This window comes from Acipenser ruthenus, chromosome 10 (assembly GCF_902713425.1).
Source record: "Acipenser ruthenus chromosome 10, fAciRut3.2 maternal haplotype, whole genome shotgun sequence".
Classification (NCBI taxonomy): Eukaryota; Metazoa; Chordata; class Actinopteri; order Acipenseriformes; family Acipenseridae; genus Acipenser; species Acipenser ruthenus.
The window spans coordinates 14191294-14217484 of NC_081198.1; the positions used below are offsets into that span (position 1 = coordinate 14191294).

General features: G+C 38.8%; 1 protein-coding gene across 4 annotated transcripts in view; it reads left to right on the plus strand.

The window, feature by feature from the left end:
- The window catches only part of LOC117973115 (discoidin domain-containing receptor 2-like), a 44471-nt gene that overhangs the window by 3956 nt on the left and 14324 nt on the right, over nt 1–26191 (plus strand). For 2 of the 4 annotated variants that reach the window (XM_059031830.1, XM_059031833.1), the window contains exon 2: nt 21285–21392. In XM_059031830.1, coding sequence (XP_058887813.1) covers nt 21287–21392 — 106 coding nt within the window. In that variant the 5' untranslated portion in view covers nt 21285–21286. Of the gene's footprint in view, nt 1–11067; nt 11201–12157; nt 12292–21284; nt 21393–26191 lie in introns of those variants that run through there. The other 2 variants (XM_059031831.1, XM_059031832.1) reach the window with 2 other exon arrangements.

A 26191-nucleotide genomic window follows, 5' to 3' on the forward strand; every position in this document is an offset into this window, starting at 1 on the left:
TTATTATTATTATTATTATTATTATTATTATTATTATTATTATTAGGCCAAACTATGGAAAATAATAGTTCTACATTTACATGCACGAAAATGCTTCCTGAATAACCACTGTTATCAGATTTAAGGAGGTATAGAGTGAAATGGGACTTCATATTTGGCTCTGTTTCAAAATTGCCTGCCCTGTACCAGAATATCTTTTCTAGGGTTTTCTGGCTAGTAATAGCAGGCTCAGTCCAGATCTGACTGTGGCTTGTGTATACTGTAAGTGCCAGTGATCAGTCCATTGAATCCTAGACACCATTCTTTGATATTATAGTTAAAATGGAGTACAGGTATTTCATGTGTAAGGAATCGTTTGAAATTGTTCTAAATAACCGACTGGGTAGTGTCATTTATCCTAGCAATGCAAATGTTTTTCGGAAATCACGCTGGAAAGAAATCTGTTTCTAATTACACCCACTTAAGACCGACTGTGTCACGTATTTCAGCTAAAATGGAATATATAATATTTTCCTCTGTATGACCCAAACACAGCTAGAGGGTTGGTAAAGAGTCACGACAGATCCAGGCTCTTCTTAAAACCATTGCAATTAAAATACTTACATTGCGGTGACTTCCGTGGTATGAAACTTCAGAATTCAAGTCTCCACTTCTGCACAAAACCCAGCACTGGACAGACAACACCACTCCCTCTCAAGGCATTTACTTGTGCACTATTTTAAACAGTCTAAACATATAACATATAATAACTGATCTTCAAATTACTCTCACTTCACCTTTACCTAATAATGGACTTGATATTCAAAATTGATAAATGGTTTTGCTTACATATAAGGGCACTTTGAGTAAGGTTATACATTGATGAGTAATATATATTCTGTTCTGCTAAATTTAGGGATTGATTTGATCAACATATACCCAGCTTGAGTCACAGGTGGATTTTTTTAGGGCTCCAGGGAATCTTTCTGGATTGCATCAAGCACCTATGTTGAGGAGTACCTGTGAACAGATGCTTGATGCAATCCATGGTGTAAAATGCTCTAAAGAATGCAGCTGTGGCTTTTTGCTGCAAGGTGTGCTGTAAGTTAATCAAGTCATAATTTACTTTACTATTTTCTGAATGTATTTGCTTTGTCAGTAGAATGTTTAAAAATAAAGGTACTCCAGTATACAGTAGACACTTTAATCACAATGTGGTTGTCAACCACTAAGAAGATCCATTTCCAGTTATTAATAGAAATGTGTAATGTTTACACATGAATATATTGGGCTATATTTTCAAAGTGTTTACTCCAGTCTTTAATCAACTTTTTGAAAGAAGTTAATTTCTACAAAACTAGAACCAAACAATTAAGTAATATATTTCAAGTTTTTTTCTGCACTGTTGTTTTGTTTCTCATTTTGTAACATTAACATGATATATATATATTTTTTAAATAGGACTAAATGAAAGAATAGAGGAAACACTTTGAAAATGTGGCTCATTAACTGTTGATTTTGGCTCACAGCTGGATCAGTTATCCAGGGGCATTTTGCAACAGTAAACATACAACTGGCTACAAAGCACACTATATAGCTAATGATAGAATGCTCGGTAATACTAATTACATTCAGCATAACTTCAACCAAGAGCAGGTCATTACACAACAGTGTCAAATGGTGATTCATTTAACAGACCACCGGAGTTGCAATTTGGTGATTCAACAGGAGTTTTGTAGTGCTGTACTGTGTCCAGTGGTTGGAACTATTTCTTACCAGTACTTATTTAAGGCTGTGGGGTTAAGTTTATCATCCTTTTGACAATTTTCATTCATATGGCTTGCCACGTGTGTGGATAATAAAAATAAAAAAGTAAAGAATTTTCAAATCATTGTCTAACCATGTACCATGAAAGTTATCTCATGAAAATGTAAGGTTACACAACCAATAGTTAGAACAAAAATATTGTATCTTTTTAAAAACCTTGGGAAGACTGACCAAACAGAAAACAAAAAAGCAGGCACCGGCTTCAGCATATTTAGAATTGCTTTACAGAAATTACTGTACCTCTACTGTTGACACTGGCTAATTTATTTGCTTATGTGCATCATAATAATCGATTCACTGTACAGATTAATCTATGTTTTGTACCATTGCAGATGCTAATCAGTGCCTTCAGACTGAAACAAATGTGTGTGTTGGGTGGCAGTGGAAATAGCAGCTCCCCTTGCACAGTGGTTTTAGGTTGGCAACTGTTAATGAAATATAATTCCAAATAGACTACCAACCTGATGGCATGTCTTCAATAAGCACAAGTCTCTGGAGGCCAAAAACAAAACTACTTTCCATTTGGAAAAACAGACTGTTCAACAGGATGTAAGGCAGAACAAAATGAAGATGAATGTGCCAGGACCAACCAAATACACCCAGGTTTAGAGACTTGGCTGCTGCAATGCTAATTGCTCCAGCATGGTAGTCATTCCACGAAAGTTTGTCACCTGTCTTAAATAATAATAATATTTTAAAACTTGGATAGTGATAAAAAAAAATGTTTGTTTTTTAAATGCCTGCACTTAGTCCAGTATTTGACAAACTGCACTTCCTTTGGTGAAACTGTAAAGAATACATACACTAGCATGGTACGCTAAGAACTACAGAAAGAGAGAGGGAGAGAGTTGGGGAAAGAAAGTAGAAAGCAGGTCCAAGTGTCAATAAACGGTTGGATGCAGGTGTGGGGATCTAATTTTGCAGCTCAATTCTGAAGTCTTCAATATATTAAGTCAGAATAAGCTGTAGTGTTTAGAACCAGCCTGTCTGTCACAACACTTTGTGAGCACTAAAAAAGCTGCATTCATTTGTTCTCAAGGATCTATTTCTCAGCATTGCAACTGCTTTCTGTTTCTCAGGCATTAGAGGTTTATGTTTCTGATGACCTTAAACTTTCAATTAGAAAGAGAGGAGGGCATACAATATGCCACATAAAGGGCATAAATCATGTACATTCAATGCTTTACCAGTTGCACAACTATACCTTTGTTATAACAAAGTGTCAGTTTTAATAGCTTAAATAATACTCACATAACCACAGGCTAGGGGACTACTAGAATTAGACTTTTTCTAAATAATGGCATTTTAAGTGATACCATTATTATTATTATTATTATTATGTATTTCTTAGCAGACGCCCTTATCCAGGGCGACTTACAATTGTTACAAGGTATCACATTATACAGATATCACATTATCTTACATACAATTAGCCATTTATACAGTTGGGTTTTTACTGGAGCAATCTAGGTAAAGTACCTTGCTCAAGGGTACAACAGCAGTGTCTCCCACTGGGGATTGAACCCACAACCCTCCGGTCAAGAGTCCAGAGCCCTAACCACTACTCCACACTGCTGCCCTATGGCAAACTGGAGGAGTTTTCCACATTTCAACCCGTTGCTCATTTTACGACCTGGGCAGAAAGCATTGTAGGTGCTGTCATTAATTAGGTATTTAATTGAACACTGCAAAAAAAATGACTTTAATTGAACACTGCAAACTGGGGAGCACCTGTCCAACTTTAAGACTTCAAGAATTTGATGACTTCAAGAATTTGATGCAGGTGGAAGTGAGTAACCACAGCCTGACTGAAAGATTAGTACCATTTAAAACCAGCTGTGAATGATTTCAATGATACATGGATATAAAGTTACCCCCCAGGTGGCAAACCTATTATTTTATGACATCACTGATGATTAAAGGGTTTTTCCTCCCATCAGGGAAAATTGCCCATCAAAGAAGCATGCTTGCAAGTTGTGCTTTGATTCATAGATCAGTATAACGAAGACAGTATAACGAAGCAAAACCCTTCTCCACCGCTAGGCTTGACGCCTGGAGCTGTTAATATACTATTTGAAAATGACATGTAATGGAAACCTTTCTAGAGTGTTTCCGAGACAACACCTCTGTTATGATCAGGTTCCCTTCCTGTATAGATTCTCATTGGAACATATTAGACACAACATTTTGCAATGAAATGTTAAGTAAGAACAGCATACCATATTATTTTGGAAATAATAGGACATGCAATGCTTTTTGTATCTGTTTTCACTTTGTTTACGAAGAATTTGTTCAAAATACAACAGTGCTCTCCTTATGAACATGTTATGAGTGCTAACCTTAACAGTGCTAGAAAATGCTATTGGCAGCCTGTAGCAAAGTGGTTGCAGTGCAAAGGTGTAGGGGTGATGCAGTGATCAAGACAATGACAGACAAGTCGTGAAGTCATTTTTGGATGAGCCTTTGTGCTCTTCCCATCCCTCTCTCAACAGATCGAGGATGCTGCAAGGCTGTTGGCCGTACAAGAGCTTGAAGGGGGAGAACCCTGTCGAACTCTGCGGCACCTCTCTCACTGCAAAAAGGAGGTAGGGAAGAAGCGATGCCCAATGTTTTTGATCTTGGCTCACAAATCATCTCAGCATCTGCTTTAAGGTCTGATTAAAATGTACCACCAACCATCTGTCTGTGGATGATAAACAGATGTCCTAATGGGACATATTTTTTGTATTTTGTATACCTACTGTAATGTGTTAGACAGAAAGTTAGTTCCATTATCAGTCAAGATTTCCTTGGGGATCCCTACTCTAGCCATTATCTGTTCTAGTTCTTTGGCTATTGCAGCTGCACTAGTGGACCTCAATGGAACTGCTTCCGGGTATCGCGTCGCATAATCTACCACCAATAATATATGCGTATACCCAGAATCAAAAGGTAGCAAAGGACCCACTATTTCCGTTGCAATGTGTTTAAAGGGAGTGGAAATAATTGGCAGTGGGACCAAAGAGGCGAGGCGCACTCAACCCAAAGGGGCGAGGCGCACTAAACCTGGCGCTACTCTCTGGCAGTCTGGGTATGTGGCTACCCAATAAAATCAAGCCAATATCCGTTCCCTCGTTTTGTCAGCTCCGAGGTGCCCCGCAAAAGGGATATCATGCACCAGCCTCATGTCCTTGAGTTGACAAGACGGGGGAACCATTAATTGTGTTACAGGCTGTCCTGTGTGTGTGGCAAGGTTTACCCTATATTCCAATTGCCCCTTGATAATGAAGTGTGGAAATACTAGCACCCCAGTGCTGTCAACATCCTTACCTTCAATAGACTGGCCTGTTCCATGAGCGTGCACCAGTGTGGGATAGTTGCTTTGGCCCCACACTAAGTCCGTGCTCGAGGCCCACTGGTCCAGTATATTGAGAGGGGCTGGAGTAGCCTCTGCCCTGGATGGCCCAGTAACTTCGCCCTCTCGGTCACACTGCGTACCAACTCCCTTTGATTGGTTTTTGTTACCATCAGAGCATTCTCCCACCAGACCCCAGCCTTGTCTCATTGATGCTCCCTCCCGTTTTTCAATCCTTCTCTCTTTATTTGTTTTTCTAGGACGGAAAATAGGGGAGAACATTTCAGCATGTAAGGGGAAATTATCAGCAATCATTTCCCCTTTTCCTTTTTCTGCCATGTTTACGTGTGTGGCTGAGACTGACATTCATTTAATCAATTCTTTAAATTTTGGCCAGTCTCAGCCCAGAATAACTGAATGTGGCAGCCTTTCCGCCACCCTTACTACTAGGTGACATTTTATCGGTCCGCCGTGTCTCCATGCATACAGGAAATAGCCACCTGGCCTCAGGCTGCCAGGACCATCACCAAAGAGAGCTGTTCACACCCATGTCCACTAATGCGTGGGTTTTCACATTCCCTAAAACCACATCAACAATACAAGGCCCCTCCCGACCATTTTCCCCTTGCTTACCCACTTCTGATGCCGAATTGCAAGTCGCCACATCACACTCCATCACAGATGGGCATGACTTGGCCTGGTGTCCCGGTTGGTGGTATCTAAAACAGGTAGAGGGAAAGGAGGAAGCAGAGGTTAAATATTTGTCCCGTTGCTGGTGTGGCAACGGGGCAGGGGCACCAAATCTACCTTGGCCTCCATGAGGGGGAGGTAAGGTTGCCCATTGGGGACGGCGGTCTAGGAGGTCTCAGTCCCGGGCCCAGTGATGGTGGAGAGGAGAGAGAAGGTCGTGCTCGGCTGCTCCGTTGTGCTGGAGAGGTGAGTAGGCCAGTCTGGGCGGAGACCAGGGAGTCTTCTAAATCCTCGGCCAGTTTCACAGCATCTTCCAGGTTGTCAGGGTTGAGGCACCGTATCCAGGCCTGGGTTTTGGCACTGACCACATGGCAAAACTGCTCCACAATGATAGCCTCACCCATCTGTAAGTTTGTTTTCTGGGCGGGGTTGAGCCAGTAACAGGGGTTGACAAAACAGTAAACAATAATGATAACAGACAATACACAATGGTTTGCGTATTGCTCTGTTTTAATCCACGGGTTGACCCCGAAATAATAGTCCCAATATTTAAACACCCACACGTAACACAAACACGATCAGAAGTCCACAATGAGTGCTATAGTGCTCGTGGTGCAAATACAGTTAATCGTGACACAAGTGAAATGTGGTACGGGTTTGGTGCTTGCCTTTAGCAACAGCCATCAATAACAACAAACAAACAGTTTTTAGACACAACAAAACAAACAAAACACTCATGATTACAATACGGGTTTCCTTCCGGTTTAGCGTTAACCATAACAAAGGAACAGATCACCTATGCTATGTCACCTTATGTACCATCAATCATGACCCCTTGGTTAACGATTGCAACCGCTCCAACAATCCGCGGCTGCCACATCATTTCCCTTCCGGGTCGATGATTTAGTGTACCGTAGCTCAGCCCCCTTTCTAAATGGCCAACTTCCGCCTAACCCTAGGATTGAATTGTCTGGCCATCCAGTCCAGGGCACTCTATTCACTTTACATAGCGCCCTCATAGGTCGGGAGGGAGATTTATCACCAAGAATAATTCTGTCTCTGTCACACAGTCTTACGTGGCATAGCCTGGGTTTAATTTAAATAAAAACATTATTTTATTCATTTTTCATGCTCTCCCATAAAAGCAAACTATCTAAGATACTATGCTGTCCCATCAGGCAGCAAACCCCACGATGGAAACCACATGTTCTCATGGCAAAAGAGCATATTAATATGAGAAGCACTGCCAAGCCTAAGCCTTATTAAACACGTTCTGCATTGTTTGTTCTGTTTTAATTGGAGCACCCCTTTGTTTTATAGCTTATCATCCATACTAAACCTGAGGGCTTACAGTTAAAATTGCACAGGAATGCACTACACGACTGTACTTTAGTTGAGTTTTATGAGGGTGCAATTTTAAAAGTTTGTTTAAGGTCAAATCGAAAATGAATAGACAGCTTTTTGTAGAATTAGGGTACCCTGTGTAATTGTTTCACTCAAGTATGTTGGTGTTAATTGTCACTATTGAAGTTTTATTCGCATACTGATACAAATAAAATAAAAAAATCTGCATATTTCCTTTTGTCACCTTTTTTTTTTTGTCATTTTCTGTATTTATTTTTTGGAAACAATGGTGTTAGGGTTAGGGTTAATGGTACTACTGAATTGTCTACCATATCAGCTACACTTGTAGATACTGTATGTATTCTGGAAACCTTTGGTGAGCTAATGGACTTGCTTCATAGTACACTGATATTATAATGGTATTCCAATTGTACTGTAACTTTTCTGTCAGATTATGTCTAACTGTAGTTTAACATTTAAAAATCATATCAAAGTTTAGTTATATGGACAAAGCTTATAAAGCCCTGGTCTCCTTAGTAACGGTCCTTCTCAGCTCAGTTTATTGCAGTGTCAACATTTGGCAGTCTTATTTGAAAAATTACACTACTTATTAATAAAATAAATGTAATAAATACAAAAATATGAGACAGGTATTCAATGCATTATTTGTTCCCAGATAATAATACAAAATGCACAAATGTTAATTGTGAGGATAATGCCAGACTGTTTGTGGGTTTGTACTGTTTGTGAACCCCTTACCTAAATTAAAGGTAAAATGCAAACATAATTATTACTAACTGGTTATATATGAATTATGGCAGCTCTATTCTTAATGCGTCTTTTAAAAACAAATAAATAACAAAGCAAGTGTAATAAAAATAACAGGTCTTTTGGCATTTGGGCATTTTATACAGACTTTGCATAAAAAATGTAACCCGGTATCCTAATTTTTGTTATTTTTAATTACATTTTATCCTAGGGTAAGTATACTTCTGGCAGTACCATAATCTTTGATTTAATTCAGGAACATGTCTCTGAAGGATATATGCATTCCAGTAATATTGGCAAGAGAGCTGGTTTAAAAAGGGAGATGTCCTGGTATAAACCTCAAGCCTAAATATGTTAACAGAAATCAGACCTAATATTGCTTCTCTACAGTACAGAGCAGAAACATGTACAAAGTTTGGTTTAAATCTTACTTTATTGACAGTTTCTCTGGATCTTTCTTCTGTAAATCCATTTTTGAACGATTGCCTTTCTAAGAAATGGCGACCATTTCAGCGAAACCGTAAAACAGACCTCAAGTCAGTATTTTTCCTGAAGACACCACTATATGAATTCTGTATGTATGCAAATGCTTTGAGGATAAACGAAAACTACCAGTAATTCTGTTTACACTTTCAACGCTGAAGGTCTGTATACAAGGGAACCACTTTAAAATACAGGTACATTAAGTAAACTTTTTACTACATTGTACTTACACTTTTGTTACATTATTTTATTACTTGTACATGTACTTTAATGCATGTTGTTTATGTACTTTAGAGTTGATTGTAGTTGATTTAATGTGACTGTATTTCAAAGTGCATCCCTAATGAGATATAAAATGGACAAACAGTAATGAGAAATGTATGGTCATTTTTATTTGTTTTTCAGTATAAATCACTGAACTGATTTAGTTAGTAACCCTAGTATTTCTGAAAGAATTTCATCAAGTCAGGGCTTTTTTGTACTTTACTTATTTTTTATTTATATTTTTTGTGTCACTTTGTATGTTTTTTGGCGTTTTTTTTTAACAAGTGAAGTCTTCATTTAAATGCTGTGTTCTGCAGCCATGGCGACATGGAGTTTAGTCTTGTCAGAAGCTCAGTTTGGTTCAGTGCCTGTTTCTCTAAGAATAGGCAGGTGCAGTACTTCAGCATGTGGGGTTGATATCCAATTGTAAAGAAATAATAGCTTGCATTTGAACTTAGTTAATATCTAGTGATAATATTTTTAATAGAAAAAAAAATGTTATTCTGGAGTGTGTTAAAAGGGCATTGCTTTGAAGTCCTATGCTCTAAACCACTGACTGTCCTTAGTGTGCTTCTGCAATGCAGGGCACCTGGGCTTTCCCTGTGTCAGCACTTCCAGCTGAAAAAAACACCGGAGGAATGTATCTAATAGCCTGGAACCAACCACAAGAAGATAGGAGTGCATTCTCATCTAGGATCTTGCGTTACAGAGTCCTCTATAATTAGATGTTACTTACTATATCACTCTCAACAAAGGCATCTTTCATACAAAAATAATGTTTCTCACACTATATTCAGGAAGAAATCTAATTGAAGAGTACCGACCTTTCTGTAAACACTGCATCCTCATTTTAAACCAAAGACACAAACATCAGTTACTGTCCCTCATAAAGCATTGCTGTATTTATTTATTGAAGCCACCCCTAGTGGCTCTTTGGCTTATCTTTAGTTAAAGCCACTATATATATATATATATATATATATATATATATATATATATATATATATATATATATATATATATTATAATATGTTTGGCATGTTTGGTTTTGTCTTTAAAAGGTTTAAAATAAAATATAAAAATAAAAAGGTATTCAGAGGATGGACCACATATGTATCACAATAAATTCTCCATGCACGAACATATTGAACCAAGGTCTGCACCGTGACTAACATTAGCTATAGACCCCTTTTTTATTGCACCCAAAAATATCTTAAGGAAGAGAGAGTATCAGACCATTATTAAAAGAGAAATGTAAGGAAGAGACAGTATCAGAGAGTTATTTAAAAAAATGAAGTAAGAAGTTAGCAGGTTTATGTTGCCGCAGGGCCATGAACAACTTCAATTCTCACCTATATCTTTTATTTTTTAACTTAGATTAACAAATAGTAAATGTATAAAATAGTGGCATTTCAAAATCACATGAGCCTGATTTTATTTTAGTTGACTACAATATATTTTTTTTCATTAAAAAACTTGTAACTTAGTTGTTCTTTGCTGATATTAAAGCTCAGCTTTCATATCAAAACATGTGTATTTACTAATAATTTAAACTCACATTCATTTAATAATAAACATTTAGGTATATTATCATAAAAAGAGCGACTCCACAATATTTACTAATGGAGTTAATGATATACTGACATTTCTTCTGGAGGAATTGCAGGGTTCGAAATTAGCACCTGCCAAATGCAGGTGGATTTGGTCTGGGGTGGGTACATTTCACATACTAACCTGCCACAGTGGCACCTCCATTTTTATTGCTGTTTTTACTTATTTATTTATTTTGGTGCCCAAGGATGCAAGAGTTGGGAGTGCTTGCGGTGCGGCTGCACTCACTTTTCAAGCCATTGTGTACATTTTGTACAAGTTATTCTTTGTGTTTGTTTAGCACTTCCCTTTAATAAGCTGCATGTTGGAATTATAGGTAGTGTACAGCATTGTGCAGATATACCACTGGAACTGGTTGTGTTTGTACTTAATAAATGCTCAGTTAGTAAATATTCTACATTTTATGTTGAAACTCCTGCCAAATTTTGTGGGTTTACTATTACAAAAATAGATAGAACAGTAAAAAAGTTTCCCAGAGCTTCTTAGCAAAAAACAAATTTCGCTTTGCTACGCTCGTAGTTCTTCGATACCTCTGCCCCCCCCCCGCCCCCCCGCCCCCCCGCCCCCCCGCCAAAGTTAGGCGCCCATTTCTCTGACTAATGTATTAGTAACACTTTTTAGTGTGTTCTGTTCTGGTTTCCTTTTGAAATGACTCATGGATTACATAGCCCAGCATGGGGTTCTGCAGTGTGAGCTCTTATTACTGCCAGCCCACTCAACAACACCTGCATTTTTTCACAGGCAGCTTTCCCAGGATGGTAAGAAAGCAAAGATGTAGTGGGTGGGTGTGGAGATCTTTGCCTTTTCCAAATCTCAGATACAGCGCTTATTTTCTGTTGCTAGGTATATAAAAGTAGGAAGAAGAGTTAAGATGTGGACATGCAAAATCTGTGTAAACAGGTAGGTTTTTACAATGCAATTTAATATCTGAGGCATATGAAGCAAGATGGGGTTTTTTTTGTATTTCTAAGTATAATAATACCTTGCTCCATATACTCTAATGCCCGGTTTCTTTGTCTGGAAACAGGTGAACAATGTTTGGCTCCTTGTATTGTAGTGTATTGTAGTTAGGTGATGATTTGTCAATTGTTGCACCTGTGTTTATAAATGCCCACAGGCCAGATCCAGAATGCATGGTATTAAATGTATTTAAATATTTCTGCATTGTCAATAGTCCTAAAATATCAACAGTTTTAAATGTGTGCGTGTTGAGGAGGTGGTAATTGCATTTGAATATATTGGCTTATGATCTAAACGCATAAGTAATATCACAACTGGAGTCCAGATTTTATGAGAAAAAAAATCTAGGTTTTAATTTAATTAAAAGACTGTGAGATATCATAAAACATATTTAAATTTTTAAAAAGTCTTGTTAATGTTAAACTTTTTGGAATAACATATAAACGTAGTAGTAGACAGGATATGATAATATTGGGATTCACTTTCATCTTAAACTTCAGAAATGATATACGTTAACCCTCAATTCAAGTCTTAGTTACTGTAATATTTACCTCACAGTGTCATTGCGGCTGGGCCAAAGCTTACTGATATGAAGTAAACTTCATACTGTAGATTACCTCCCAGGGTTTCTGTTTTGAAAGGGCTCTTACACTAGTTTTTGAGGCTCTATTTCAGTGACACTTTCAAAAATCACTTTTCAAGTACAGGATCATCAGCCAGCCCCATTTCTGCTACCAGTAAAACAAATAATGAAGGCTTTGAGGTCTGAGGCACGCACTGCCTACATAATGACTCCAGTGGTTTTATTGGACACATATGAAAGTTGAATACATACATTATGTTAATGTTCTGTATAAAAATAGAAAAGGAGCGTGTGGCTCTGTGGAGCTGTCTCCTGTCTGCTGTTTGTAAAGCGCAGGCCTCTGGAATGCATTGACAAATACAAGACTCTCTGTATCGCTATGAACTAAGCTGATATAGCTCTGTTTGTTTTGGAAATAACTTTGAGGACGGTTTTCCACATTTTAAAGGTATGTGAGTAATTGCTACATACTGTGTATATATGCGATCTATCAGAATGAAAGGTCGAAGTGTGGGATACTATAGGAGTCTGTTGCAGTAAAAGGAATAACAATAATTATACATTTTTGCATTTGGAAAAAAGTCTATATTAAATATCCTATGTTCTTTCCATCCCAAACGTCTTTAAGTATGGGAGACCAACCTCTGGTAAAAAGGCTTATTCCATGACCCATTCAACTAATACATCACAATTTGGATATATCAATATCATATTACAAAAGAAAACAACATTTAACTTTAGTTTTCTGCTACTCCAAAACCCTCCATCAACAGCGATATAGCTTTAGACTGCAGTCACTTGTAAATTACTATTTGCACAAACCAAGCTTCTTTCTTTTCTGTGAGTTACACAATGGACAATGCAACATGTAATAACATGGTCTCCCTCTCCACTATGGCAGTGGGTGCAGTGTTATGTTTTCTGCAGTTTGAAGAACACAAGATTGTACCACAATGAATCATCATACAGGACCTTTATATTTTTATTTGCATTTTGTATGACCATGTTTTCATATAACCCATATTTTGAATATTATAAGTTTTTGACATCTTTGTCTGCTATAGGCATGTCAGCATTAGCATGCAATACTGAGTGTCCTTTTGGTAGATATGTGTGCCACTGCTACAAAGACTCTGCTTTCCTTCTCGATACTCTGGCTCAGAGCAGAGCCTGCATACTGTAACTTGGGTATTTATTTCCCATGCATTGTCTGAACTGAAATGTGCTTTTAATTAAAATGTTCAGTTCCCTGGCAGTAACGGTTTCCAGTAAATAACCCGTCCAAAGAACTGTGAAGTTTTTTTTAAAAATTTTTTATTAAACACATTGGTTTAGATTTTCCTGGAAAAAAAGCTGTTGTCAACATGTGAAACCTTGTGTTTCAGAAGCGTGCCTCTCACTGCTAGAGCTGCTAGGGGAACCTTCACCTCTAGGGTTCATTGTGCAGTGACTGAAGCGTCCTGACAGCATATATTGAGGTCTAGTATTCTTTTAAATGCTTCCAATGGCATCAGTCTTCAAATTATGTTTGTACTGCAGTTTTATATTGTGCTGAACAGTGGCAGAAAAACCACTGAAGTGATACCACCTGTGAAAGATTCTATAGTTAAATGGGCTAGATGACCAGGCCTCCTAATTACTAATAAAGTGCCTCAACACATCTTTTTTTTGTAAGTGATAATTTGCTTAAAAGCGAAGTATAAAAGCTGATTTTGAGATAATTAACTAGACCATAGATAATAAATATTTTCTCAACAACAAGAATCAGCAGATATCTCAGTAGTAAAAAGCCCATGCCGGCTGTATAAATATGCATAGCTTCTTTGGTTAAAGATAACTCACTTGTTTGATTATTCGGTAACCAACTATCTCAGCAATCATTACAGGATATTCAAGCCTTCCGACTACTTCACTTCAGTTTCCTTATAATCTATGATTGAGTGTTTTTGAAGTTATGGATGAAGTCTACCTTTATTTTTAAAGTATGTGTGCAAGTATACAACATACTGTAATAATCTTCTTTTAATGCCCAGAACAGATTCAACATGTCAAGTCAAGTTGGCAAAAGCGCAGTACCATATTAGTGAAAGTGCTTTGTAAGAGATTCTTTTTTTAATCATACCTGAGACAATTTTGTTACAGTGTTGTTACATGCCAAGTTCAAATGCAAGGCTCGCCAACAGATGCCAGATGTTACTAAATTCCAAGTTGCACCAGATATCTAACAGGTAGTATCTAATGGCTTCTCGAATTGCTCACTGAAAATAAAACAGAGGGCCTGTTAAAGAACTGCTTCATTGACACTTCAATACAAAAAGCAGGCATTCCAGGTTTCCCAGGATGCTTAGAACACATCAATGTGATCTGGCAACAAATTCAATCAGCTAAAAAGGAGAGGAAGGAGCTCCATGTGACATTCCTGGATTTGGCTAATGCATATGGTTCAGTGCCACATGAACTTCTTTGGGCAGCATTTGATTTTTTCAGTGTACTGATGACAATAACAAATTTAGTGAAAGCCTACTTTGGAGATTTGCAATTTAGTTTTTCAACTTCAGAATTCAGCACTACATGGCAATGCCTAGAGGTTGGAATAATGGCAGGATGCACCATTTCTCCACTGGCTTTTACCATGGCAATGGAAGTAATCATTAGGGCATCAAAATGGGTAGTAGGAAGAGAGCACTTGGCTTCTGGAATGCGACTACCACCAAATCGAGCATACATGGATGACATGACAACCATGACTACAACAGTAGCCTGCACTAATCAGTTATTGGGCAAATTAACCAATAACATTGAATGGGCACGAATGCAGTTCAAGCCCACTAAATCAAGGAGCATCTCTATAATTAAAGGCAAAGTAGTAGATAAAACATTCTTCATTAATGGTGAGGCAATACCAACAGTGTCTGAGAAGCCAGTGAAGAGTCTTGGGAGATGGTACGACGGGGATCTAAAGGACACAGTTCGTGTGGGAGAAGTTAGACAACAAGCAGTGGAAGGGTTGAAGAGCATAGACAGCTGCGCTCTACCAGGCAAACTAAAACTCTGGTGCTTTTAGTTTGGTCTACTGCTGAGGTTGCTGTGGCCACTGACTGTGTACGAGGTTTCTTTGACAACAGTAGAGAAGCTGGAAGCTTTAATCAGTTCATACATCAGGAAATGGTTGGGAGTTCCACGCTGCCTCAGCAGAGTGGGACTTTATGGTAAAGGAATACTGCAGCTACCAGTCTCTGCTCTGACCGAGGAGTTTAAGTGCGCTAAGGTCAGACTGGAAATGTCATTAGTAGAGTCACGCGACAAATGCGTAAGGGAGGCAGCACCTGTGTTGAAAACTGGAAGAAAGTGGGCGGCAAAGAAAGCTGTGGAAGATGCAAAGGCTGCCCTTCGAATTGGTGATATCATGGGGCAAGTTCAGCATGGAAGAGGGGGTCTTGGTCTCAGTTTAGCTCCTCCTACATGGCACAAGGCAGCCCCAGCTCAAAGGAGGAAGCTGGTAGTCAACGAGGTGCAAAAGCAGGAGGAGAGGATGAGGTGTATAAAGGCCATTTCCCAGGCCAAACAGGGAGAATGGATGAGATGGGAAAGTGTGGAACAACGCAAGATTGGCTGGCAAGACCTATGGTCAATGGAACAGCGCAGGATCAGTTTCCTCATCAGGTCAACATATGATGTTCTCACATCACCACAGAACCTAAACCTCTGGGTAGGAGAGGATCCCTCATGTCCTTTGTGTTCATCACCTGCAACATTAAGGCACATTTTGACAGGATGTAAGGTGGCTCTTAGCCAAGGACGGTTTACTTGGCGCCATGACCAGGTGCTGCGATGTTTGGCCTTAGCATTGGAAGACAAGCGTAACATGACCAATAAGTTGCCACCTGTTCCATCAAAACATTACACACAAAAGACAACATTCCTCCGCCCAGCCACCAAGAAAAGGTGTTCAAACCAATCCTCGCTCAGGACAACTGGAAGCTGCTAGAGACTGGAAAATGCTGGCAGATGTTGGTCAACAGCTTATTTTTCCACCTGAGATTGCCACCACTAACCTTCGATCAGATATTGTCTTGTGGTCTGGATCAGCACGCCTTGTTCACCTGGTAGAGTTAACATTGCCATGGGAGGATGCTGTAGATGAGGCGTATGAGAGGAAGAAACTGCGGTATGCTCAACTAGCCACTGAAGCGGAACAGCGAGGATGGAGAGTCCGGGTTTACCCAGTGGAAGTGGGTTGTCGAGGATTTGTGGCACACTCTACAACCCGGTTTCTCAGAGACGTCGGATTCAGTGGCCAAGAGTTGCGTCGCACAGTGAAGAACTTATCTGAAGCAGCAGAGAGGAGCAGCAACTGGCTGTGGTTGAGACGGAAAGATTCTGGCTGGGGATCTCAAGCACAATAGAAAGAAAGAAACGCTGATGTACAGGTAAGTAAGCTGGGCTGAGTTGAGTGGGGGACAGAGGGGGGTGATGCTGGGATGCCAGAATCACCGTCGAACCCTCTTGAGGTGTCGTGGGCTAGTCGACGAAACACTGAGGATGGAAGGTGCCCACTTGAAGACCCCAGAGATGTACCCAACTTAGCTCAATCCAGACGGTTGTCATGCTGATGCGCTGGGGAGGCCGCACTCTGGTTGATCCCCGGAGCCAGCATCGCAGCCGTTGTGTGTGCTGATGCGCCAGGGAGGCAAAATAAGCTAATCCCTGGAGCCAGCATTACACTTCAGCCATTAACACCAGACAGAAGGATATCTACATCATCATATGGAAGGAAACGTAAATGGATGGAGACATATATGGATCACATTAGTTTACTGTAAAACTACGTCTTAGTTGGTGCTTATCTTGGCGAGAGCCGAGTTCAAATCAGCATGAAGTTTCAACATCTACTCTCGTGTAATGGAAATCGATTATGCAGTGCCTTTTAAAAAGAAGATTTGAATCTGTTCAAATATAAATATACTGAGCTCTGCACTTTAGGCCTCTAAACACAAGGCTGCAGAATAGCAATTTGCGAGAAGCTTTTCGACCTTTATTCCAAGAAGTGGAACCAGCAGGGGATTCAGCACGAGGACAGCAGTGATGTTACTATAGCAAAAGCAATGTTATGGAAAAATAACTTCCTCCCGTGTCCACGCATGCAGATGTTCTCAGGCATGAAAAGCTTCCCCAAAAAAATGCTCCATCTTTCAAAACACAGACAGGCAGCTTGTAGCCTTCCTGCTGAAGACACATAACTTACACAACTGTATAATTTAATAGACCAGTGCCATTGTTACCAACTTTCTGGTTTCATTATTTCACCAAAAATAAAGTTTTCATTTTTTTAAAGACTTTTTTTTTCATAACCTCTTAAACCATTGATGGACCTGGCCTAGCTAACAAAATATTATAGCTTGCCCAAATAACTAAATTAGTTTGTAAAGAAGGCCAGAATGGATCCTAAAACCAATCATAAATGTATGTAGTGGGGCTCCCGAGTGGCGCATCCAGTAAAATGCGCACTGCATGGAGTGCAGGATGCGCCCTATAGCCTGGACATCGCCAGTTTGAGTCCAGGCTATTTCACAGCCGACCGTGGACGGGAGCTCCCAGGGGGCGGTGCACAATTGGCCGAGCTTCACCTGGGGGGGAGGGTTTAGGTCGGCCAGGGTGTCCTCGGCTCACTGTGCACCAGCGACCCCTGTAGTCTGGCCGGGCGCCTGCGTTGTCCTCCGACCCTGTAGCTCTTGGGTGGCTGCATGGTGAGTCTGCAGTGTGAAAAAAAGTGGTCGGCTGACGGCACATGCTTTGGAGGACAGCGTGTGCTCGTCTTTGCCGCTCCCGAGTCAGTGTGGGGGGTGGTGGTGGTGAGCTAAGCCTAAAAATAATTGGACATATCAAGTTGAGAGAAAATAATAAAAATAATTAATAAATTTAAAAAAAGTATATAGTTATCATGTTTATAGCTTAGTAATAACTTAAATGACTACATTACATTTTAAAAGCACCTTGCTGGATAGTTAGATTGGTGCAACGTGCTTACCTATTCTGACTTGGGGGGTAATTATTGAAAATGTATTCTAAGTCATTAATAATAGTGTGTTTACACTTTATAATTACAATTAAATTAATGTAAAGAAAACATTAATTACCAGTAATGACACCTTTCAGATGTGTCCCTATTAAAACCCAAACAACACAGGGTAGGTATCATTAGTCAATGTTTAATTTATATGAATTAAGGTCCAATTAATGATTTAGTAGGAAATTATATATTAATAATTACATTGTTATTGATGGAAAGTCAAAAAAAGTTAGCATTAATAGTTACATGCTGGCTAACTATTAATGGGTATTTGGTGCTTGGGTTGATTCAATCAAGCCAGTATTAGTTTGATATGTTCTTAAACCCATGTGTTTTAAATCAGAAAAGAGGATGTTTGGGTCTTGGTCATTTCCTCCTATTAACTAGTCCATAATTATTTTCTTTATTTGCATTGCTGGAGAGCGTGACTGGTCCTAAACTCCCCGGAGTTCTTAAGTAAACTACATTTCTTGAAGTTCGGAAGTTTATAATAGAGGCCTCCGTGTTTTGGGAATTGGTTTAAATGCTTGACTGCTGATTAATTTTTTTGTTCACTATAAATTAGATTACTTTTTCCTCTGCAGATCAATCCAAAACATCCTGTACTGTATACAGTATGATTATTATTATTTATTTCTTAGCAGACGCCCTTATCCAGGGCGACTTACAATTTTTACAAGATAACACATTATTTTTACATACAATTACCCATTTATACAGTTGGGTTTTTACTGGAGCAATCTAGGTAAAGTACCTTACTCAAGGGTACAACAGCAGTGTTCCCGACCGGGGATTGAACCCATGACCCTCCAGTCAAGAGTCCATAGCCCTAACCACTACTCCACACTGCTGCCCTGATGTTGTTGTTGAACATGATGTTGTTGTTTCTGAAATCTTATGTACTCTGTTTTAATTCTGCCATTGCGAGTCAGTATAAACATTGACACATATTTGTAATAGTTATAAAACCTATAACCTGGCACTTTAAACGGCCATGCTTTTACTGGGGATTGAATTATCAAGTATATTCTTTTATTAAGAATAGCATGTGCTAACACCACACTTCCCCAATAACCAAAGCAATAATTGTATAACATTTGAAATAATAAATTATTTAACCATATTGTTGGAAATCCCCAATTGTAGTTGTAGTTCAAGCAGACGATTAAAAGACAGGGGATTTCTTTGTTTGAATTCCAGCTGAGCCATTGATTCACTGCAAGCTGTATGAGTTTTTGGGTTGTCCAGTCCAATTCTGTTATAAAAGTGGGTAATTTATTCCCTATTTCTAATATATTTTCTGTGCCTCAGACCCTGTTCACTTAATATTTTCTGCTTTTGTTTTTCAGCCTGCTGAGCTTTTAAGAGGCAGCCTAGTGCATGCTGGACTAACCACTAACTGGGCAGAAACTAGCAGAACATTAAACCCTTTTTCATTGTATTGTACTTTGTGTACATAATGTCAAACACAGCTGTCCCGCTGGGACTTAATCCCTTGCTCTATTATTACATGAGCTCAAACACTAATGAGGTGATGCTAAAAGTTGAATGCCAAAACCAAGAATATAAGGGAGTGAGAATAAATTACTCCTTGTTATAACTTTTGAAAAAGCCATAGGCCACCCTACCTTAGTACTGTAAGTCTGCATTGTTTATTGAATCTATGAACTTACCATGCTCTTACCATGATTTACTATCACTGCAATCCACTTTACTTTTACTATAGCATACTGCACTGTTTATAGCTAAGCAGTTGCTTCCAGTGGTGTGTTGTTCATATGGGCTGAGGTAATGTCTGACTGGCAGCAAACCGAGATGTCGAGCCATTCCTGTTGGTGCTCAGTCTTTTTTTAATCATTTAAAAGCTTCTCAAACTGTGTCGTTCAATTACTTAAAAAAAAAACAAAAAAAAAACATTTGAATTCTTAAGCCCGGGACAGACAGGCTCAGCATTCGACGCATTTTGCCGCCTGTATCACTGCCATTGCTTTCATATGGTGCTGGACAGATCAGCACGGGATGATACCACTAGTCCCACGGTGACGCTGAGCGGTATCATTCAAATTGAATCCAGAGCGATTTTTTCTGGCTGCCACACGGTACCATCGGTGGATTAACCAATCACAGCCGAGAGCTGACAACACGTGCTTGCCAGGAAAAATCATAAATGAAACTGTTGTATACAGAGGTGTCCAAGCACCCTGAAGTGTTTGATCCCTCCCATATTTCATAAAAGGACAGGCAAGTCAGTATTTTATACATCACCCCTGATAAGCATCCTTCCTGCCTTTTTTATTATTTTTGTAGTTCACTACTATTTTTACTAAATAACTGTCTGTAAAAGGATATATTTTCTAACACTTTAGTAGGCTACTTGTTGTCAGCAACGTACTGTATGTTTCTTTGCTAAGCTCAGATCGCTCAATTCATACACCTGCAGATGACAGAAAAACAACGTTGAAAAACAAACCAGTGTTTTTATTTAGTAGATTGTATGGGGGGGCATTACAGCTATGGAAAAAAGTTTTGCACCATGCCCTATAGAATGAATAATGTTACATTGACATATTAAAATTACATATCGCTTTGTAGTTTTCCAAAAATTGAAAAATGTGACATTTCGAAATCTAACATGAAATACTGTGCTACTATTTAGTTTCCAGTAGACATTTGAGATACCATTTTGTAGTTTATTATATTGCATAATGTTAAATAAAATATCGAAATTATGTTCATATGGTTTTAAATTTTTTTATTTATTTATATTCTACTAGGTGATGCAAAACTTTTGGTCATATAGGTCAATTTATATTCGAGTACAGTGTGGTGAGCTGCAGTGTGGTACTGACAACTACCATGCCACATAGTGCATACCGCTCCTGTGTGTCCGGGTGCAGACTAGCGGAACTGCACCGTGAAAACACCCAGCAGTGCCATGCTGCACCTGTCTGTCTCTGACTCAGCCAGGTCTGGTTTACCTGTGGACTCCATAAGTGTATGGAGTTGTTCTCTGATTAGTTGGTCTTTTGTGTAATGGGAATCTTATTTCAATCCCTGTCATAGCTTGCTGGATGTACAAAGAGTTAAGGGAGAGGGCTCCTGTTCAAGCCACTAGTACATACAGTATACATGTAAGCATTAATAGCCAATGAAGCAGGCTTTACCAGATAGATTAGTGACTGCTGCAATAACAGTAAGACTGAGTATCTTTGGGCTATACAAACCTAATTTGAAGGTAGGTGGTTTAACCAGTTATGAGGTTCTTTTGAAATGTTAGAATAATAAGCCAAACTCATCTATAAAAAGAATGCAACAGGTCAAGTAAACACATATTTATTTATGTATTAATTTATTTTACTTTTATATTTTAGGAATGGAACTTCTTTCTCTTTCTGAGATGAAATACTTTCCCAAGATGCATTTCATTCTGTTGATGCTGCTGTATCTGTTAGGTGCTGCAAGAACTCAAGTCAATCCAGGTGAGATTTTTTCATTTTATCTACAAGAGACGTCTGTTCTGGTGCTGTCAGTAGGTGTCTGACTGTGAAGCCGGTGTCCATATTAAACAGTTTTAAATACCATTTTAATTTAAAGGCAAAAACTATTTTTGAGCTATACCAATAGCTGGATTGTGTAGTTTTACAAGCAAACATAGAATACACTGTACTGTACAATCATACTGATTAGATCTGAGTTATTTTACTTCAATGTTGAATTTGAATAATTTTCTCAGTATCAGATTCCACCTGACATTAAGTGTGCCTGTGGACTCAAAATGCACCTTTCAACTCTGTTGGCTCCATATTAATAGTATGTAGAAGGCGGATGCAGCAGAGTTGACAGCATCATGTGATTTATTTGGAATCAATACAGACAGAGTCAAGAGTTACGTTAATAAGGGTTCAGACAATGCCAGGTGAGATGATTCAAATTCAATATTAGTACAACAGCACTGAGAACCACGGAGAGTGATTGTAAACTTCCTACAAAATATATAAAAAAGATGTGTTAAAAAATAATTAAGTTACATTTGAAGCTACTCACCCTTTAAAAATATACAGGAAGCTTATCTGTGAGATTCCGAGCAATAATGTGATGTCTCACGGTCTTACATAAAGCCACAGACAAGACTGCTGAAAACGTTTGTGTGTCATGACAACACCACCATTATCTTAAAGCAGAAAAGCAGAACGCGAGGTGCTGTGAATTGGTGTGATTTCAATTGCTCAACTATCAGTAAATTATAGTTATTCACCACCAAAAATCACCGTAAGACATTTAAGATTACTGGTTACTGAAGTAGAAAGCAGCTGAAAATCAAATAATAACATTTAATTTATTAAGGCGAACATACCATTACAATGTAATATGTTTATTGACTAGCTGTGACAGGTAATATCAATAAGATTCACCATAAACTGGCCTGTATTCTTTTTCACTGCACATCCCGGTTTAAAAATAGAAGAAAAAGCAGGAAAGAAAATTGCATTGTCACATTCAAAATTTCACAAACATCATGATAACCATGAAAAAAATACAGCCTAAATCATAAAATATACTAAATGGACTAAGTTTAATACTGTACCAAAAGAGTGAAAACATGTTAAAAATGCGAAATGCCATGGCCAGCAGTAAGCTGAGGAATGTAGAAACTTCTTAAAGAATCCTCCTACAGCTGTGCAGTGGTACTTGATAGCATTTCAAAAGAGGATAATTGTACAGTAGGGGATCCAGATTCACATTACTTTTTAATTTCAGTCTTTTTTTGGCAGACACAAAACCCTAACAAGTCTCTTGAGCTTGTCTGGGGCATTTTGAAGCAAACAAACAAAATGTAAACAGATTGTAAACTCTCCTCTCCTGGCTACAGTCAACGCGCTTCCCCCTTTTGTAATGCATTCCGTGGCTTTTAATAGAATACGGTCTGTGAAGGAGCGAAGTACGTGGACCAGAAAGATTCAAATTTACTTCAGGTAAAGCAGTCGAAGATTAAAGCTAACCGGGGTCTGTGAAACATGCTGTAACTTTATCTTTTTAGTCAAATAAGAATCCAACATTTCACGCACTCAAATATAAAGTCTTCATCACACTGATCCCGCTCTCAGATGTAATTGTACATTTCATTCAGTCTTCCAGGCTGTGGGTTTGTAACAATTACAATGGTTTATCATTCAATAGACATCACTGGAGCCTGTGGCTAAAACATTCCAGACATTTTCAAAGCAGGAAAGAACATTCAAATTAGCATTCACAGTCTGTGTGTTTCCCGAAAATGCATAGTCCCATATGAATCATAAGATGACATATTTACACACAAAACAGTACACTAGCTAAACAACAGTTCACAGAAAAAAGAATACACATACTGTACACGCGGTGAAACCATATTGTGTTGTTACAGTGCCACAGATATGGGGAGATAAAGAGGCACCTTTTTGCATAGGAAGTGAATATAGTATAAAAAGATGTGGGTGCCCTACATGTGTGCATTGGTATTTTTTCCCTCCCTAAAACAGTCAGTTTGGCATAGATTTGCAATCGGAAACTATTTAACAAACTCACTGTTTCAGGGGGAAAGAAATTACCTGTACACCCCTAGTGTTCATTTGTATACTATATAAATATATATTATGAAAATCTGGAGGGTAGTTATTGTATATATCTATGTTGTGCAATTTGTTTTAAAATTAATGGAATGTGATTTTAAGTTAGAGAAATTTGAGATTCAAATTTAAAAAGGGAATTGAAACACGGACTGCATGGTACATGTGAGCACAGTTCTATATATTGTATGGTGGGTGTCTACTGTGTGTGGGTTGTAGTCAGCAGTTACACAGCAAACATCATGGAACAAGCAAGCCTTTCAGAGCCTGCAGGATGGAAAAATCAGAGCATGAAAAACGACTCTGCAGCTCTGAGCTGTTGCCGGGTTTTTGTGCAACTGCCAAGGCCAGAAGTCCAGGAGGACGGCTGAAGGCTTCATTTAGTAACCAACCAGGACCAAGGCTGGTATTTTTCCACTATGAAAATGTATATTTTTAGAGACTTCAAGTGATGAAGTAGTTGATATTATCAGTATATTATGTTAACTCTAGCTATTACTGCGCTCGTTCTTTTTAAAAGGAATCAAGTCAATACCATGCCAGGATGTCACAGTGGCATTGCTTTCCCTCTGACATATTATTATTATTATTATTATTATTATTATTATTATTATTATTATTATTATTATTATAATGAACTGTGATTTCTAAAGGTCATGCCTTCCAAAATTAGGATGCCCATATGACTCCATGTACACAAGGACAGTTTGGAACAGTTGAGGCTTTTCAACTAACACCCCAATGCATTCTGGTAAGTGTAGTCCTGCTGTGACAGGTAAAACGTACCAGAATGCATTGCGATGTGAGTTGAAAAGCCTGAACTGCCCCAGACAGTCCTAGTGTCATATGGTAACCCTATCCAAAATCCACGTAGAGGCTCCCCCTTTCTTATTTATGCCACGACAGAAGAGGGTCTTACTATAATAATCCTGGATCAGACACAGTGGGACTCCATAATAAAAGGTTGTGCTAATCAAAGGGTGATCAGCATCAGTGGTCCATCTGGAAGGATTTTTTTTTTTGTATGCTATTCAGCTCTATTTTGGATGAAATAAAAACTGTCGAACTGAACCCTCAGAGATTTCCTCCAAAACCTCACCACAATTCTTTGCTGCTGCTGGTGCCTTCACACAGATGTTTTTGTTCATTGTCACAAGGACAGTGAGGCCCTCTTGTGCATGCTATAATGTATCTGTTCCCATTTATGACCTGATGACACCCTTGCTAGGACCCATCCAAATGACCTGGACTGGCCTCTCTGGAACAATAATTACTGGTTCAGAGAATGCAGAGAAGTCATGGATTTCATTGAGTTAACCATACTCATACCTGGGAAAGTCAAGTAGACCATTTTTTTCTGTCCTTCTGTCAGCTACACATTTTCTTTAACAAGATGAAAAGTAGGTTTTCTCCTAATTAGACATAAACAAGCTCACAAAACACACAAGACATCTACTACTGTACACAAGAGGAGGTGAAAATAGTCCAAAGCCCATGAAAAACAAGAATTTTAACTGTTGTTGATTTCTGACACGTGCTATTAGTTTACTTCTGATGCACAATAATCTGTGTAACAGTAAATAAAGAAAAATACACGGTTTCTTAATAGTTTTTTTTTTTCAAAGATTAGGTTTCCAAGTAGGAATGGTCACTTTCCAGCACATCTTATTCACATACTGCATAGCATAAAGGGTTTTGCACTGTCTAGAATTTAAGTTTTGCCAGAATAATGTGTTGGTTTATTTTTTTTTTAAATGTCTGATTTATTAAACAGCTTTCAAGAGCAGACAGTCTTGACATCTGAAAGTGAACTGTAAATGTACACATGGTAGAAAAGTTTGAGCTTCTGTGTGACTAATATCCAAGCTTCATGTCTTGGTTTACACTGAAGAAGAAATTTCACTTAAAATGTTTATATTTTGATTAGATCAATGGGAGGAACTACATGCGTCAATTACAAAATAAAGTGCTTTAGTGTTCAGGCTGGGTTCTAATTGATTTAAGGACAGACTCAAAATGTAAGCTTCTTCCATGTGGCCAGTGCCATATAAATACCAGCTCACCTTAGTTTAGTTTACTGTGTAATGTTGTAAAATATAGCATCAATCAGTGGGAAATACATACAGTATGTTGAATATCTTGATACGGTGTTGGGAGAACAGAGGCAGGCTTTGTGATAACTGAGCAAACCTACCCATTTTTGTGAATACTATATCTATAGTTACTTTTAATTGTATTAAATGCATATACGCTCAAGGACCACTCATTAAACTGTACTTCTTTTTGTACCTGGTATTTCATAGCCAGCAACACAAACGCTGGCTTTTTTTTTTTTTTTTTTTTTTTTTAATTTAGTCGTCGCCAATTATTTTACCCTGGTTTTCACCCCAATTTGGCATGCCCAATTATTATCTGTATCCCCGGCTCACCGCTCGCAACCCCCCCGCCGACTCGGGAAACGGAGGCTGGAATACGCGTCCTCCGAAACGTGCTCCTGCCAAGCCGTCATTTTTCACACTGCAGATCCACAGCAATGCCACCAGACCTATAGTGCCGGAGGACAACACAGATCTGGCGGCTCCGCTGCAGAGCCACAGGCGCCCTATCGGCCACAGGGGTCGCTGATGCGCGGTGAACCGTGGATTCCCCTGCCGACCTAAGCCCTCCCTACCCGG